General features: G+C 37.7%; 3 protein-coding genes across 7 annotated transcripts in view; 2 read left to right on the plus strand and 1 right to left on the minus strand.

Annotated features, from left to right (window-relative positions):
* Positions 1-2973, plus strand: part of LOC106156543 (uncharacterized) — a 79033-nt gene extending 76060 nt beyond the window's left edge. For all 4 annotated transcript variants that reach the window (XM_087009011.1, XM_087009009.1, XM_087009010.1 and 1 more), the window contains exon 20: positions 152-2973. In XM_087009011.1, coding sequence (XP_086865137.1) covers positions 152-551 — 400 coding nt within the window. In that variant the 3' untranslated portion in view covers positions 552-2973. The remainder of the gene's footprint in view (positions 1-151) is intronic.
* On the minus strand, positions 1615-8268 carry LOC106156510 (uncharacterized). Of its 2 annotated transcripts, none has more exons than XR_001237716.2 (3): positions 7042-7566; positions 6340-6431; positions 1615-5162 (listed from the first exon to the last, which is right to left on the minus strand). XR_001237716.2 is itself a non-coding variant. In XM_087009015.1 (3 exons), exons 1-3 carry the CDS (start codon positions 8118-8120, stop codon positions 4602-4604), a joined length of 1035 nt encoding a protein of 344 aa, XP_086865141.1. In that variant the 5' UTR covers positions 8121-8268; the 3' UTR covers positions 1615-4601. The 2 variants fall into 2 exon arrangements, 1 of the variants encoding a protein (XP_086865141.1); XM_087009015.1 differs by lacking the exon at positions 7042-7566 and adding an exon at positions 7739-8268.
* Positions 8269-15273: 7005 nt separating this feature from the next.
* On the plus strand, positions 15274-16236 carry LOC147762890 (complement C1q tumor necrosis factor-related protein 3-like). Its single transcript, XM_087007923.1, has 2 exons — positions 15274-15451; positions 15785-16236. The coding sequence occupies exons 1-2, from the start codon at positions 15394-15396 to the stop codon at positions 16234-16236; spliced, it is 510 nt and encodes a 169-aa protein (XP_086864049.1). The 5' UTR covers positions 15274-15393.
* The last annotated feature ends 3182 nt before the right edge of the window (positions 16237-19418 follow it).

Genomic DNA, 19418 nt, shown 5'->3' on the forward strand with positions numbered 1-19418 from the left:
AGGAGTAACTTCCAAGCAACCATTATAAAGCAGTGTGTTTTTATATAAGATGATCTTTATAGGGATAAATTATGCAATGATATGCATTGCCAGTACTCGATAACATGGAGGGTTTGCAGTAAAGTTTTATCTGGGTCATATTCTGTTGCAGACAACTGTCTGAGAAACATCAAGTTCTCATGAGACGATACGATCGTGAATCAAAAGCAAACAAACGCCTGTCAATGGACAAGGAGGAACTTGTGTGGCGTATTAGTAACAGTGATCTCAGCCAATCAGTGGACTTTGGCAGCAGTGGAAATGTACGACGGCAAATCAGTCGTTCTCCTACCAGCAGCGAGCCTGGGACACCAGATGGCAGCAGGCGTCATGCAAGAAAATCCCCACTAAGCACATCGCCTGCTGGCAGTGACTTTATTTGCTCTCCCACACATCGCACTAGTCACAAGAGGAGATCTGGGTCACACATGAGTGACGATCACTCACGGCCCACGTCATCTGCTTCAGAAATGGATGAAGAGAGGGATGATCTCAAGTTCCAAACAATGTAAAACTGCAGTACTGTTCCCAATTATAAAAATGGAAGTCTGAATTTACTAGGATGTTTAAAACCAATGTTTAATCATGTGTGGAATTAATGTCTTCAGAAGTGAAATTGAAGAAAGAGTAAGATATTAAAATTTTATTTAAGGTAAAAGAACCTAAGTATAAAACAGTAAAACTTGGCATGTGTGATTTGATATTTTATCATCTGAAGTTTTGATACAAAAATTGTCAGAGAAATTGAAATGATGTTAGATCCTTGAAATAAAGAGGTGAGTGCAGAGACTACATGGACAACAGTACATCAAGTTAGACTTGGTAAATCCAACAATAATACAATTTTAATAGACTTTGTTTTTGGTCACAACTACAATTTTTGCTCACCATGTACACGTACCAGTACATGAATGACCTAAATACAACATTTTTCAATCAGATAAAAAAAGAGAACTTTTATTATAATACAAAAAAAACAATTGAAATTGTTTGCTTTGTTTAAAAGGTGCTATGTGAACAAGTAAATTAGGAGAAGGAGAGAGACCATTTCCTTTTTGTGTAAAATAGTAGTACAAGTGAGTAAATGTCACAATATAGTGTTTTAACTGTAACATGACACCGTAATATGTATAAAGTTTTTTCTAATGAATGGTATTACTGAATTGTACAGTGCATCTAGATTTGATTATTCAGCAGAGAAATATGGTAATAACCTTAAGTAAGCAAAAGGTGGGACAGATATTTTCCTGTTGCTTGATGATAATGGAGAAGGAAATGTATTATAAAGGGATTTGAATGTTATATTCATAAAATATTGAAAGCAGCTGAAATTGACCAGAAAATTTGTACTTATTTTTCGTTTCATCCTTGGAATTCTACATCTGTTTTTATGGATATTTTAAGGTTAATACTTGAAAATTTGCAAATCACAAATGTTCCTTTTTAGTCAAGTAGCTCTTGCTTTGGGAAAAATCAGCAGTAAAATCAGGGACATAGATATCATTCCAGAATATTACAAACAGTTCCAAACAGTGCTTTGAACTATAGATTGCACTTCATGAGTATGCTAGAAAAAAGCGCAAGCTATCAAAATACTTCTTTTAAATTACAGAATTGGGTAGCTTAAACTGTTATGTATACAACTCTACCCTTGAATGTACTTTTCAAAATAAAAGCAGGGAACTCGATAACTTTCAGTCATCAGTGTGACAATAATTGCCAAAGTGAGCATATATGAATATAATTAAACATAAGTAGTGAATATCACACTCATTTTTCAACAACACGCAGGGTGCTTTTTTTTTTTTTTTTTTAAATTGCCCCTGTATATTCAGTAGCTGGTGTAGTACGGTGTTCTAAAAGCCCCATTTCTTTAAAAAAGCCCCATAAAAAATATTTTGATTTAAAGGCTGTATAAAGTGAAAGGTGTACAGCGTAAAAAAAAGAGAAAAGCTTAAGCAGCTACAATGAATCAGCAAAAAGCATTTTGTTATATTGGCACAAGGTTTGGATACTGCCATCTCTTTTATTTATAATCTTTTATGTTTATCTATTTTTCTTATACACATATGGCAAATGACAAGAGCAGGTTAAATGATATGAGACTGTAGCAATTATGTGCTGTATAGTAGCAGTTTGTTGCATGTTATGAATTATTTATATGTGACACTATTGTTGGCCTGACTAGAAATATTTTGTCAATGAAAGTATAATTTCCATGTAATAAAACTGTTCATCTTTTATTAATTAAAATATGTCAAATATATGGTGCCAGTGGGTTTGCTTATGTCTTTGTTCAGTGGCATGCTTGTTGGCTATACACTATACCCTTGTCATCTTAAATATTTAATTGTATGTGAATATATACAATGGGGATGAATATTTTGGCCACAGATGACAAAATATATTTTTTTTTTATCACAGTAGTCAAAAATAAGTAATGCCATATCTGTACATTCAAGGTGATTCTTGGTCTGGGTGACCTTCAACTTTGACCTTTTGGGTTAGATCAGATCAGATGACCATTCACCCTTGACTCAGGTCTGATTGGTTAAGTTCAGAATCAATGTGCACTTTGACTTTTTGTAGGAAGAAATAGTACAAGTCATATCATAAAAAAACTTTTCAGTAGAATGGATACTGAATTTTTCTTTTACACTGTTTATAACAAATGCTTTCAATAGATGCCTATAGTTGTACATTGTACAGTTAATACAGTGCAAAATGAAAAAAAAAACATACTGTAACATTGGTATATACACTGCATTAGCATATGTAAGATAGATAGTTCCATGGCGCTCAAGATATGTTATTATATGTTTCATAATCTTTAAATTACATATTTATTTTTCACTACAAAATAAAAAAATTGCCATTTTCAATGTTGTCTAGTTTTTTTGTTCATGAAGAATAAATGTTTGTCATATACATTAATTTGGTGTTGTTTTGTTGTTGATTTTAATTTTGTAAAAAAAAATTAAGATTTGAAGCAAAGGTTGCCACATAGACCTTTACAGTGAGTAGGGTTTTAAAAAGAAGAAAATGTAAATACATACACTGCAACCACAGAAAACTTGTTTTAAAGTTTTTTATTGAAGTCCAAATTTCATTAAAATATCGGGGTTTCCCTGAAACTGTTGCCTCAATCTAATCATTTAAAAGTCGTTTAAATTGTGCGGTTAAATATTTATTTAAGCTGCCTACATGTACGTGTGATACATGTAGTTTGAACCAGTGGAAATTTCTGAAGTATACCTAATATTTTTCTTTTTAAATCTGATACAATATCATAGAAATCAAGGTGTCATTTTCTGAGATAATGCTGTCGCTTTAAAATACATTGGGGTAAATTTGCTAACTCGAACTGATCTTTAACAGTTCTAAAGTCTATTTAATCAAAATAATCAGTAAATACATGTAGTACAGACGGTGCCAGAAAATTTGATATTATAAGTAGTACAGTAGTAAAGAGGCGATATAATGCGGGCTCATCTCTCGTAAACTAAAAATTGTAAGACCAAACACTGCAGCTAGATTGTAGTTCAAACCCTGGTCGTCAGTCATGCCAATGACCATTATAACCAGTTTACTTAATTAGAAATCGAAACTTTATTTACTGCCTTACACACATTCTTTTGGGTATTAGATAAATCTTCAGTGTTCAGTGACTAAATTAATCAACATTTATACATAAGTCATCTTACGGGTGATGTCATAATTGCAATTTTTGGAGTAAGAACTGAAAAAATCGGTTTCTCAAATTTTTCTTTTACCCGATCCGCGATCACTGTTTAACGCCAATTTGATGACACTATTTACCGGCCTTATAAACGGATTACGCGACTATTAACACTACCCGCAGATCTTTTAGCACAAACAGTAATATTAACCACAAAGCACACGAAATTACCAGTACACCGTACAATTATTTAGCACCAGCAACGCGATTCCTAGCACTAACATTCATCTGCTCTGGTAGTGCTGGTTAATTTGTGGGTTAGGTGGTTAATATGGGTGTTAGTGCTAAAAGATCTGAGAGTAGTGCTAGTAAACGCCCAGTCCGTTTATAACGTCTGATTTAGTCTTCTAAATCCCTGCCAGCGATTTTTCTTGGAAGTCTTAGTTAATATTAAAGCAAAATAATGCCTTTGTTTGATGAAAATCTCAAAAACATTTAAACCAAAATGGCGGCACGGTATTGTAGCTAACACTCGTGGTAAACTCCGCCAATTTTCGTGATAAAAATCTTGTTCAAGGATAAGTTATGCCCCATACCGATTGCTCTCTCACCTCAAAATAGAAAGGTTTTTAATTGACGATTAAAGCACTGAGCTGCCTAGGTTTATACCGCGGTACATTGCAACGAGAAATATAAACGCCGATATTTCATATTTTCGAGTTTTTTATCAGTACAAAGATAGATGCTTTACTGATTAATAAGATAGAGGAAACCTCATTTTCGGTATCTGGATGATAATCAAGGGTTACTATATCCTTAATGAATGCACCACTACTGGCATAAACTGAAATGAATAAAACAATATATAAAGATATCTGCACATTTAGATGTACATATAATTGATGAAAATTGCTATCAAAGCCTGCCAGAACATAAGATTGACTTGGACTGGAGAGAGAGATGTTGGGATACCGGCACTCTTTTTTCCAGACGAGATCGCACTTAAGGAGTTGCGGTATCTCATAAAATTGACGTTAAAATTAATTTTGAAATAAATCTGACGGTGAGATTTTACTTTGACTTCATCCACAAAGCCCTCGAACAATCGATCGGCGTCGCTCACACGATGAACGCCCTGCTTAAGTCTTATCGGTATAACGATGGTGATATTACCCCTCTCATCTCGGGGTAGTGTGCACCAATCTCCTTCTATCCCTTCTTCTGATAGCACCCACGCGCCACGTGGTGAAAAGCTAGATAAGTCTCCCCCACTAAAAAACTTGAAGCCAAGAGTGCAGAGTGCCAAAAACTCACATGGTCTCTTAATGGGCTCTATAGGACTGAGTTGGATACTTAATTTGAATGTCAAGTTAATGATAAGATCGAGGGGGAGAGAGCACCACTTTACATCCGCTGGACATTCTTCGGACTGCTTACAGGCATCCTAAAATACAATCCAAATGGTACAGGTCATAAAAACGAATAAGGCTTTCCTGATTTCGAGCCTCGGGTTCGTGATCGCAAATGACGAATTATTGGCTCAAACTGCGATATCATGCCACGAACGTAAATTTAGTGGGCGCGAGCACCGCGATACAAATCGCGAATCTTTTCGGTACCTGTTCGGTACGTTCCGCATGTACGGGTTGGGGGTTGAGAAAAAGAACCCTTTGTTAATTGCTAGAGACCCGGATGAATGCTAGCTTTTATGTACATGGGGTACATGTGATGCCAGCGACCACTTATTATACATTCACGCCATGACATCGCGATTTAAGTATTTAATTCGTTCGCGATAACAAATCCCAGGTTCGAGATCGCAAACGGCATTTACTGTTTATGAGGCGTGTGCTAGTGGAAAAATATCAGGCCTACCCAACTACCAGACTCGACACCGAATGATCCTGAATTCACCGGTAGTTGGGACCACACTACCCGTTTCAAGGTATGCGTCAGTACGAGCTTCGAAGTATCCGACGCGACACCGCTCCTGCCTAACCGATGCGATAGCGATGATTCTGAGCGGGGTTGGAAAGTAGTGCATCTCATCTCATTTCAAAATTTGTTCCGGGGTATATGATACTGTGAAATTCGTACTGACGCACAACTTCAAAACGGGTAGTGTGGTCCGATCTACCGGATCATTCGGTGCCGAGTCTGGTAGTTGGGTAGGCCTGAATTTGTATAAAACAATTTAAACTACAGGTACATTTTCCTGTGCGTGGTAAGGCCAGCGTGCTTATAGGTTGCCGTTATAAGTCAAATTTGACAATTCAATGAAATAATGAAATAGAATGACAACTTTCTACATTACTCACTTTAATTTACCATACTTGGAGGCTCACTAGGGGAACATATACAAATGATAACATATAACAAAATGGAAAAAAAATCCCTACATTAGATACAATAACAGACTCCCCTTAAAAATTCTTCTAGAATTTTCTGTAAAGGTAACCCAACTACCAATGGATTCATGTACCAGAATAAAGACAACACTGCAAATATGAAGAATATGAACTCTTCAGATGATATATTCGAAGTGTTATTTTCGTTTATATTTCGGGTTTCAACTATATTTTAATGTGGCGCAAATGAGTTAAAGAATTATGCATGCTTACGCGAGTCCAAGTTTCCTGGCAGCGTGCCTCTCTGTGATAATCAATTAAAGCAGAAAGGCCATGTGGTTCGAACCCCTTCCTCTCTAGTTCGTCTGGAGGTTGAAAGGTCAAGTATTAGGTGCACAAAAAATGATGTGCAAAATAATCGTCCTAATAAATCGATAAGTTAATAGAATTTTATCTAACTATACCAAACACTGAGAATAAAATCGGAGTCCAAGTGACTCCAAACTTGGAGTCCAGCAGTGGTGCCTAAAATAACTCCCAATTGGAGTCAAGTTGACACCAATGGAGTAATGCCATTCCAGACCCCACAGGAGGGTCACAATTGACTCCATTCACACATCCGTTCATCCCTTGATATATCTCTACAAAAGAGACATGACGCCATACTAAGGAATTTTTTACTCCTTGGGACATCACGAACAAAAAACATTAACAATAGTACCAAGGGGAGAGACAGCAAGTATCATTGACTCCAGACTGTTGTGTCCCCGGACGGGTTCGAGCCCACGTTATCCTGTCCCACAGGCGGACACTCTAACCACTCGACCATGCGGTCACATGTGGTATGAAAGGAGCAATAACAAACAGTTTGTAAATCTGGTAATAAACAGTATGACACACACACAAACACACACACACACACACACACACATATATATATATATACACCACAAATATACCAATGAGTGAGCATACCTCTCCACTGACATGACACTGACAACCTGGAAACAAAACCTGCTGACCTGTATACCAACATACCACATAAGGGTGTGGCAACTGAAAGCCCGGGCCAGTAATAAGTGCACGAGATCTGCATGCAGAAACACACTGAAAACCACTTGTCCATGCATAAAACCAACTATGGTCAATAAAGTAATGTTTATACTGACAAAGCAAGATGAAAACTGTTCTCTCCACGCCGTCTGCTCACTGCCATCACAAGTAATGAAACGAAGCTTACTGTCCAGCGAGCGAAACAAGTCGGTGAAAGGGGTCAGCCAGACACTGGCCCCCGATAATTTGACTCTGATTTTAGAGTCAGATTGACTCCATGAGAGCCAGGGGGTGATTGACTTTGATAAGAGAGTCTAAAGCTCTGGTAGTGGGGTAATTTGACCCTTATATAGGAGTCAAATTAACTCCATGAGGGTCAAGGGGTGCTGGACTCTGACTAGAGAGTCAAATGACTCCAATTTTATTCTCAGTGAACATTGTGATTGTGAATGGGGTCGCTAAGTCAGTTACTTTAAGATCAAAACAGTTGGAAAGCGTATTTAAAATAATAATAATGGATCATAAACAAAAAGCAGGTAAGAATATTATGACACAATTTCTCTTTCTTTTTGGTAATGGCCTCAATAAAAATAACAAACGTATGATCAAGATGACTTACCATTTTCGTTACACTTTTGAATGCTTGGGATAGTAATCCGTGGCAGGCGACAAAGCCAACAGTAAATATTTCGACCATAAGAGTATCCATGGGGTCCTGCAAAATAAGTCACGGACACGGGTCCGTAATTACAAAGACGCGAGGACTCAGCGTCGGCTCTGTTTGGACATATCCCGTCAACCGTCCCACTCAGTGGTTCGTGCACCCCTCCAGGGCCTATGCAAGGGCGCCCTGGGTACTGTTCCGGAGCATCAAAGAGCACCATGCAATCTGGTGTCAAATGAATCTGCTCCAAAAGTCCGGCAACGGTCTTAACGTCTTTGAAAACTTCTATTTTTGACTTCTGACAAACAATCTTGGGTTTCCATGCTTTGTGTGACATCGCTTTGTGACATTCTGCACAGAAAGCGTTTTTAAATGTGACATTTGCCTTTGTTGATGAGACGGGCAATAAAACATTAATGTCAGTGGACCAACCATTGAACTCGCATTTCTTTCGAACAGCTTCATCACTCCAGTGACTTGGACATGAAGACACGACCCAATAGAATTTACTGTCATCGTCAGCGATTTCTCTGGATGCCTGTAACCAACACTTTGTATCATTTTTCTGTACTTCAAAGCTCGTGACTCTGGTGTCGTTGCAAAAGCGGTCATATGGCCAACAACAATCACCAAACACGTTACACAAGTCGTCGCAGAAACAAGTTACGAGGACGACATCATTGGTCAAGCTGTCTTGAAGTCTAGCACAAAACGGGGTGTTAACTGTTACGTTCAACAACATCAGTTCTCTCTGTGAATACAGCATTGAAAAAGTTGAACCAACCTGGTCTAGTTTGGGTGTTGGGTTAAATGAATGTTCTTGAGAATCGTGACCAGTGCTTCTTTGGTCTGTGATTATGGGGTTGTCACTTTCGGTGACCACTGGAGGGCCGGTTTGGTCTCTGGTGCTTTCGTGTCTAGGTCGAGTCGTTCTCAACTGGTTGTCGCGACTGCTGACGGTTTCAGGAGAAAACAAAGTTGTAGACGTGACAGTGGCGGAGTTACTTATTGACCTAGGGTTTCTTTGCTTTGGCACACCGGCTGCATGCCCATCATTAAAACTTTTTGAACTGACCAAAAAATACAAAACCATCGCCAAAAGCATTACGACCTTCATGTTTGATTACCCTCTTTTCTCTAATGCTCTGCTATGGTATTTTGTTTATATACTTGCTGGCGCATACGTGTTTTTGGAAGATGGCTGGTATCGTCGTTTTGTTTAGAGGTTTAGAATTGCCGTCTCACAAAGATGAATGATTTGAACCAATCAGGAAGAGCAAGACAAATGGTTTAAGCCAATCAGAAACATACCTGTAATACCGCACACTCATATAATTGTTAAGACAACTTTTGGATGTCTGCGATCTTCTAGTATCAAAACTCAAATTTTTTTGTGATTTTATTAGTTTTCTTCGAAAGACAGGATGTTAACAGGGAAAGTAAAAGATTTGGAAACGTGGCTTTCTGCCTTACATACATTACTTGGGTAATAAATTAATCTTCAGTATGCAGTGACTAAATTGATTAACATTTATACATATGTCATCATACGTCATAATTGCAATTTTGGGGTAAGAACTGAAACATCGGTTTCTCAAATTTCTCTTTTACCTGATCACCCACGATCACCGTTTTAACGCCGAAGTAATGACACCATTTAGTACCCTAAAACCCTGACAGCGATTTTTCTTAAAAGTCTTAGTTCATATTTTATCGTCGAAAATGGAAAATAACGCCTTCTTTTAATGAAAGTCTGTAATAAGGGGCTCATTACTCCATAACAAAGACATTTAAACCAAAATTACGGCACGGGATTGTCGCCTATATTCTCTTGGTCACCTCTGCTAATTCTCGTGATAATTGGGGATTGAAGTTTTTCCCCATACCGATTGCTATCTCACCTCGAAATAGAAAGGTGTTTAACTGAAGATTAAAGCTTTGAGTTGCCCAAGCTTATACAGACTTGACATTTAATATGGAATATTTCAGTTTCGAAGGTGTGCCAAGGTAGAAATGCGTTCTTTTTTCTAAAAACTGATATCTCATATAAGATATGTGAATGGAGAAATGTGTAGTCAGGTGTGTCGCTTCCAATTAACTGAATACCAGGTTTGTTACGCTGCTGCATTATGTAATATGAAGTAATTTAATTGGGTAGTGCTCCTTTGGGCAGGTCAAAGCATGGCTTTGGCAAAGCACGGTTCTGTCAAAAAAGTATCCATATGTCGGCAACTACTGCATAGAAGAATTTGAAATTTTGCATGCAAGTGGTCGGTTTTGCAGTGTGTAAAATGAGCTATGCAGTGCTTTGCAAGTTTGTTAATCTGTGGCAAAATGGCACGAAAAAGACAGACATTGCCAGACAGTTAATTGCGCCAAACGAAACGGTCCGCACAGTTTTATAGAGTAATGCCCAGACTGATGTACCTACACAGAGGCCACACCCAATGTATTAAAATCTTACCACCAGAGTACAGGACCCACTGTCTTTCAGGATATGCCGTTGCAACTAAACAAAAACCACCCAGTCCGTTCAGAATGAGGGGTAAATTGCCACCAAAACGCATTTTTCAAGGCCCTTAGCGAACACCAAACTGTTTTTTGCAGGTTAGAATACCAGACTACCTCCGAGGAACCCACTGTAAACAGCAAAACATCGTTGTATGTTTCTCTAATGAATTAGGGACCATGACCGTTTCTGGGTTGAACACTGAAACCTCGTGGCTTTCTTTATTGAGGTCAGATTTCACCTGTATCGCTCAACTAGTCAAAACAGAGTTTACAGACATCCAGAAGAGGCCAACGACGAAGAGTGTGCCGCCTCTAAAGTGACTTAGGTCATTAACAGCGTCAGTATTTGAAGTGGATACCACATTGGTGCCAAAACACCAATGGCAGTCATCGACGAAAACCTGAACCAGATTAAATAAAGGAATAATCTGGGAACCACTTGACTATCATTTGATAGGGGGCACCTTAAGAACAATTTTAGGTTGTAGGGTGGGATTGCCGGTTCACACAGAGCACTTTTAATAACAGATTACTTAGAGAACCAAGGGAATGAACAGCTACCTTGGTCATCAAAACCGCCATATTTGAACCACGTAGACAATATGTGGGTAGGCCATTACTCGCCAAATGAATGGCCTACATGTCCTACAACAAAACTGGGCCAAATTGGACAGATTTCGACCGATGCCTGGAATGTTATTCCAGATTGAACTCTAAAAACATTTCCCAAGGAATGCCTTGTCGCTTGAGAGCGCTGGTAGCAGCCAGAAAAGGTCAGGCGTAACAGCGACTGTTACTGTGACTAGACACTGACATGAAGGTCTTTTGTGGAGCGTGTAACTCTTTTACAGACAATAATTTGGAAAATATGGAGTTCTAAAATATCTCATTTAATGGTTGCCGTATGAAGTAGAAAAGGCAATGTGTTTTTGTTTGCTTCTCTGGCGAATTCCATTAATGAACTGATGTCACAATGACATCAAAGAGATAATTAAAAGTTATTAGAACACGATTTTAATCCTTATTTTCATTTATCAGTCAGTAAAAACTGATGAAAAATGATTTGGAAAAAATATTCCATATTAAATGTCAAGTCTGTACTTTGCAACGAAAAAATATAAAAGCAGATATTTTTTGTTTTTCGAGGGATTTTTCATTGATAGATGCATTATTGAATAATTAGAGGCAGAGGCATTTTCGGTATTTGGATGATAATAAAGGGTTACAATAACCTTAAAACAGCTATTGTTCGATTTCGTGTAGCAAATAAACAATTTGATCGTGGCGATGTTCTGGCAAGTGCTTTGTTTTGTTTAAATGAAGTACCCGGGCGTTGGCCGCGGTACTCCTCCATTTCAACACGATGATTGTTCTGGGTATAACCTTACTACAATCCGGAGCATCTTATCTGACATTTTCGCTTTTGTCACAAAGCAAAGACAGACAGCTGAGCCCTGGGTTAGATGACCTTCTCTTTCGGAGTCTTTGTTAGTTGTTTTCGTGAAAAAAAGAATGAAGCATTTTTTCAGAGCCGACATGGGGCCTAACCTAACCCAACCCCAATCCTAACCCTAGATATAGCCTTACTACAACCTGGAGCATCTTATCTGACATTTTCTCTTTTGTCACAAATCAAAGATGGGCAGCTGAGCCCTGGGTTAAATGATTCTTTCTTCCCGAGGCTTTGTTGGTTGTTTTCGCGAAAAAATATGCATGAAGCGTTCATTCCATCGCCGACAGGGGAAAACTTATTTATTTTCAAATTTTCAAAATTAACAGCTCTGATCGTCGGCGGCGTTTGATTGCTGTTAACCGTTCACTGTCATTCTACAAAACCACGGAATTTTAATGACTGGATTTGCCACTGGATTGGCGCGGTCAATTACGTATGATACTTTAGTGCCGTATATACTATATATGGCAATCGTACTTAACCAACAAAACATGTTATTCTAACATATTACATATCAGTGTTTTTGTGCATGCGTCGACTGATGCCCCATTATTGGATAAGATTCATCGCGTTTCCTAACACACTTATTCATACTTTCTTCGCCAGACTGAGCTGGTGAAAATGTACAGAGGTAAATAGTAATAGTAATAATACAAAAAAGAAAATTTAATATAGATAAATAGTACCAAAATTGTATATATATAGATGTGCATCGCTATTACTCATACATGTCCAGTATTTCATAATCGTAAACTAAGTGTGATCTTAATGCCGAGTCAACTGCTCACAGCATGAAACGTACGCTAGCATGACTTAGACATAGAAATTAATTATGCACGGTACTGTTTTTGTACTATTTAAAATGAACTTTATATTTAGAGTAACTGTGTGCAGTGATTTTTTAGGCAACTAGATGTGTTTTGGCCAGTCTGCTGGTTTTCCAGGTTTTCTTTTTCACAATTCTTTTTAACGAAAGAACAAATGGACGCAAAGATGTTTTCGTGGAGCAAAGGACGTCACTTCAGCGATATCCAAATGATGACTATATTGTTTGTTAAAGTCTTGCTTAACAGAAATATATATTTCAAAGTTCAGTAAAAATAAAGCAATCTGATAAAAAAAGAAAAGTCTGTTGTTTCTCTATTACTCACAGTTTGTCATTTTCACGGTATCTCTACTCTCCACTTTTTTAATATCTCTTGAGCATTTTGCGAGATGTAGCGACTGGTCACATACCTTTTTGCAATCGGTGATGGTTGCGAGGCAAAAAGAGGTGTCGTGTTCACTGTGAAATTACAGACCTTCTGGCCTTATGGAGATCAAGACTTTGAGCAAGGTAATATTAATATTAATTATTATTATTATTTTTATTATTATTATTTATATTATTATTACACTACTGGTTAAATCACAAAGGTAATATACCATCTCTTACAACTGTAAAATGAGCAAAATTCCTAGGAAATTACATAAACCATCTTTAATTTTACATGTATATTTAATTTTCTTAAGTTCAAATTGAGAAACAAAAAGAAAGTATACGTCTACAGTCATAAAAGAGCCGACAAATCTAATTCAAATCTAACCCGATAAGGTGAATCATTTCTGCCAAGGAATGGATCCTACAGTTGTGTCATAATGTGTCACGTGTACGCTCCATGTTTTGCCTCCCTTAACGGATGGATCTGTAACTTTGTCCATATCTTCTTTGTATTGGCTCATCTCTTCAACTCCTATGAGTTCATGTTTTTATATCTGTGGCGTTCCAAAGGCTTCACTAAAAAATCAATGACCCATCCTACATGTACAGGTAACACTACATGTCGCTAGTGAAAGCGAGCATTTTACAAGGCCCATTCAGTTGTCTCGAATATAACCTAATCGTCGAGAAGATTTCGTTATCTAATCATTTACGTACTGTAAACGATATTTACCCTCAAACTGTTCCTTTTTGTTTATTAATTTCTTTCTTTAAAGGGGGGTGGTAAATTTTGTTGATCTCTCTCTATATGTGTGTGTGTGTGTGTGTGTCTTTGGTAATAGCTTGTTGATGGCATATACCTATCTATGAACGTTACCTTTTACTGATACAAAATCTAGTCTTATTCTTGGGTCTATTTCCATGAGCATAATCAGTCAAAAACAATTTGATTTCCCCATATCATAAACCAAGGGAAGACTAATTTTAAGGTTGGACTTTTAACCATCTTTTATTATTTATTGTTCTTGGGTTTTATTTAACGTTTGTGTGTTTGCATGGTTATTTGCCATTCACAGAGGTTGAGTTATAACGATTCAATTACAAAATTTACAAAATTGCAACTGTCAAGTTTTGTCACAACGTAAGACTTTCTTGCCCATGTGCACGAGAGATATTTCGATTAGCTCAACATAAACAGCGTTCTGTCAAGTTCTTTTTGTTTTGTTTTGTTTTGTTTTTTGTTTTTTTTTTTTGAATAAAGTATCTGGGCTTTGGCCACGGTAATTCAATCATTATGATTGTTCTTACTACAACCCGGAGCATCTTATCTGACATTTTCGCTTTTGTCACAAACCAAAGACGGACAGCTAAGCCCTGGGTCAAATGACTATTTCTCATTCGGGGTCTTTGTTTGTTGTTTTCGTGAAAAAAATATGCATGAAGCGTTCGTTTCAGCGCCGATACGGGAAAGCTTATTTATTTTCAAATTTTCTTAAGTAGCCAAATGGAGCTGTATATGTGTCCAAATCTTTTTTGTATTCCCTCATCTCTGCAACACCCATGAGTTCATGTTTTTATGTCTGCGGCATTCCAAAGGCCTCATTAAAATTAAGCTTCGACCCATCCTACATGTACAGGTAACACTACATGTCGCTAATGAAAACGAGCATTCTACAAGGCCTATTCCGTTGTCTCGAATATAACCTCATCGTCAAGAAGGTTTCGTAAACAAATCATTTAAATACTGTAAAGGATATTTACCCTCAAAAATCAATTTTCGTGGGAAAAAAGGAATTTTGTCCGTATCACGAATTCTTTCTCTACTCTTCTCGGCACTTAGAGTCGGTGTTTTCTTTCATTTTTAATTCAATGGTTTTGTTCTAAATGACTTTCCAGTCAGCTTTAAAGAAGTTTAAGAGGTATAAATCATAAAGGTTACTAGCTTTGCAGGATGGATAGAATATGTAGAAAATATAAGTTCCAGTAATTTTCAAACGCGTTCGGTGTACATGTGCCTTGAAGCTCACTTGTTCGCACAGTTAGTTTTAAGAACGTACGTTCGGGGGAGTGTAAATCGTTATAATCTTAAGCAATTTTGGCCAACAGGATATACTTTTTTGTGTTATATGACTGTGAGTCATGATCTATCTAACGTTGTTTACCTCAACTTTTCTGCATGATTTATCTAGAAAAATACCGATAACAATGACTACATCCACACTAGCTATTTCAACGCAACTGCGGTTCTAACGCGGATATCTTTTCAAAGGTGAACGGGCTGATTATTTATTGGACCACAGGTTTCTTGCTTGTGTGAATGGGGATAATGTCACCTTCAAATATCTTTGTCTGTGTAGTGAATCACTTCATTAGAAATTCACGACAGCCCAGTTGAATTTGCAAATTTAAGCAATCACCTTCGTCTCGGCAAGTTTGAACTGTCTTATGATGGACGGAAAGGAATGTCAGTGTCCCATGCCAACCTGTCACGTCACCTATCCAGGTAGGACAATCTCTCTCTCCCTCTCTCTCTCTCACACACACACACACACACACACACACACACACACACATGCACGTGCAACACGTATAGCCTAAGATAGGGGCCAGCCGAGGGATGAAGGTAATTCCATACAAAAATTCTGGCTCACATTGCAGAAAAGTAGATAGAATTAACAAGAGACTAATTTGTGAATATAGTGAAAAATCAATCTGTGGCATGGGTAGAGGGAACGTTGAGTACAGTTGTGAGTAATACCAGTACCAGGCTACATCTAATCTTCAGTACTACTAGGTGCAGGCCACTGATAATCAGGCTTAAATCTACTATTTTCAGGAAAATATAAAACCAAAGTCGCGTTCTCCGCCATGTGTACTACAGATCTGATAAACGACAACACCGCTGCTGATCTTACATTTCAAAAGATCCTGACAAATCTTGGACGAGGCTTCAATGACGTCTCCTCATTCCATGCACCGGTCGACGGAACCTACTTCTTCACTTTCGCTATTCACACCGGTGTCAGGACTGCAAGAGTGTACCTGCGCACCAATGCCAGCTACGTGAATGAAGCTTATGGGACCCCGGTCGGTCAGACCTCGACCAACCAGGCCATACTTCGTCTACAGAAGGGAGACAGGGTGTGGCTGCAACAGCAACCAAATGGATATACAATCAGCCTTGCAGAGCACATTCATGTCTCGTTTAAGGATTTCTTTTGTATGAAGATTAATAGGCACGTAAACAGGCAGAAGATTCAGAACGTTCTTATTTATTCATTTCTTTGACTTTTTGTAGGAGGGGATAGTACAAGTCATATCATGGAAAACTTTCCAGTACTATCGATACTGAATTTTTCTTTTACACTATTTATAACAAATGCTTTCAATGGATGCCTATAGTTGTACATTGTACAGTTAATACAGTGCAAAATGAAAAAAAAAAACATACTGTAACATTGGTATATACACTGTATTAGCATATGTAAGATAGATAGTTCCATGGCGCTCAAGATATGTTATTATATTATATAATCTTTAAATTACATATTTATTTTTCACTACAAAATAAAAAATTGCCATTTTCAATGTTGTCTAGTTTTTTGTTCATGAAGAATAAATGTTTGCCATATACGTTAATTTGGTGTTGTTTTGTTGTTGATTTTTATTTTGTAAAAAATCAGGTAAGATTTGAAGCAAAAGTTGCCACATAGACCTTTACAGTGAGTAGGGTTTTAAAAAGAAGAAAACGTAAATACATACACTGCAACCACAGAAAACTTGTTTTAAGGTTTTTTTTATTGAAGTCCAAATTTTATTCAAATATCGGGCTTTCCCTAAAACTGTTGCCTCAATCTAAGTATTTAAAAGTCGTTTAAATTGTGCAGTTAAATGTTCATTTATGTCTCCTCCATCTCAGTGTAACACACACTTTTATAGTCTCATTCATAGCAAGAAAGAAGGTAACAAGGAATATTGTTTGTTCGTGATTTGGCCAAACCAGGCCGCTTTTATTATATAACCCCTCTATCCTTATCGTTTTAACAATAATAACAATGTAGCAAATTGTTGCCTGTATTTAATGTTATGGCCTTAGGGATAAAAATTATATATCAAATATTCAATGAGACTCATCATCCTAAAAATTATGATGCGACGAGTCAGCAAAAGTTATTATTTACCAACAATTTTGTACAAATTTCATTTGTGGGGTTGCAAAGAGGCCCCCACTATGTCGAATATTCAATAACACTAGTTACCCTAAGAAGTGATTCAGTATAAGCTACAGTATAGCATCCAATTCAGCTTGTCTGATTGCAAAGGCGAGGCCGATGCATTGCCTATTGCAGGATTCTCAATACAAATCTACATAAGTACCGGCATGACAATGCTGTTAGCGGGTGACCTAACCCCTACTCCCTTTTTTTTTTAACAAAGGAAGGGTGGAGGTTCAGTTTTTCCCATATGCTGAAAACAGCTGGAAGAGTGAACTCTCTGTAATTGCCATGCCATCCTAGCTTGCACCTTACTAGTTGATTAGTATTATAGTTAACAGTTTTAAGTGGTTATCTGTGGAAGAGCAATTTTTATTCCATTTTATAGTTATCAATGACTAGAATAAAACGTGAACAAAGAAGCAGAGTCGGGGATAACCTACATACGTATGTTCTAATACAATCGATCCCCTTATATTCCTGATTTCAACAAATGTAGAGATGGAACCGCAAAGCTTACTGGGCCGTATTATGAGAAAAGCATGACTGGGTCTTAAAATAGAGTCAAAATTCTCATACAACATGAAAACAGCAGGTACACAAGTTGGATTTTTGCAACACTCATGTCACAACACATTGAAATGACTAATAATCGTGTAAGCAAAAACCGAGAATGGAGCCTGTTTCACCCCTAAAACGGTGTATGTCAGATTCATATACAGCTGTTCCAATGACCTCTGCAGTATGCACAGATCAAAAATGGACCCGCAAGGCTTGCTGGGCCACCGTTCGATATATTTAAAAAGTAATCGAAAAATGAACCCACTAAAATTTTCATGTGACAATGTCACATACTCTTATAAAGGTGACACAATATCATCTGAACTCAGGATAATGTCATATGGAACGAAGAGACTTGATATGTGGCTGGTGGTGGGCATTGTAAGAAGTCTACGGCTACAAGTGAAAAATCAAAACTCTTAACACCATATGTCGATAATAATGTTTGATCAACCCGCAAGACTTGCTGGGCTGATGACTGTCCAGTACAGAGGTAGCCTTTAAAGGACCTGTAAAGTCATGCGCAATGACTACCCACATACAATTTCTTCTCCTTTTCCTCTGGATTAGGAAGATGGTGTGGATGCTGCAATGCGTGGACCACAGATTGACATAAGCAACAGCCGTCCTTCAGTTGAAGATGCAAAAGTTTAACTTGTTAAAGACAAGACTCCAACCATTCATTGCTCTAGATGAATACATCCAAAGAATTCACTGTGGCATTACTGGTAGGCGTCTGTACTGGCACATTCGCTGGGCAGTGGTGCTCTTGACAGGTATACAACACTGAAAAATCAAAGTAAAAACGCACGCAGTATGATGGTCAGATATAATGCAAGCAAAGTTCGGTCAGCAGAGGAGACAAATGTGGTATGAAGGAGGAGACGGGGATGGTGGTGGGTGAAATTTTTTGAACTGAAGATTTCAGTTGCAGATTTGAGATAACTTGTAGCTTAATTGTATCATGCTCGTGAACAGAATGAATCAAGCAAAATGAGGCCAGGCAGTGATGCCCCATGGTATAAGTAGCAACATGTGCCTCTAAGGAGGTTACCCCTCTAGGGCACAATTGAGCATGAGCAGAATGCACATGTGCTTAAATAAGCTCTCTGGAGATTGTTGTCGCGATAAAATGTCGTTTGACTAAGCCAAACTTTCCTTTATGTCTCCTCCATCTCAGTGTACCACACACTTTTATAGTCTCATTCATAGCAAGAAAGAAGGTAACAATTAAGGAATATTGTTTGTTCGTGATTTGGCCAAACCAGGCCGCTTTTATTATATAACCCCTCTATTGTCGCCATAAAATGTCGTTTGACTACGCCAAACTTTCCTTTAAGCTGCCTACATGTACGTGTGATACATGTAATTTGAACCAATGGAAATTTCTGAAGTATACGTAATATTTTCCTTTTTAAATTTGATACAATATCATAGAAATTAAGGTGTCATATTATGAGATAATCCTGTCGCTTTAAAATACATTGGGGTAAATTTGCTAACTCGAACTGATGACCTTAACATTTCTAAAGTCTATTTAATCAAAATAATCAGTAATTAGTACAGCCGGTGCCAGAAAATTTGATTTTGTAAGTACTACTGTAGTAAAGAGGCGATATAATGCGGGCTCATCTCTCGTAAACAAAAATTGTAAGACCAAACGCTGCGACCAGACTGTAGTTCAAACCCTGGTCG

Source organism: Lingula anatina, chromosome 3 (genome assembly GCF_051362555.1).
Source record: "Lingula anatina isolate TDL-2025a chromosome 3, LinAna3.0, whole genome shotgun sequence".
NCBI classification, from domain to species: domain Eukaryota; kingdom Metazoa; phylum Brachiopoda; class Lingulata; order Lingulida; family Lingulidae; genus Lingula; species Lingula anatina.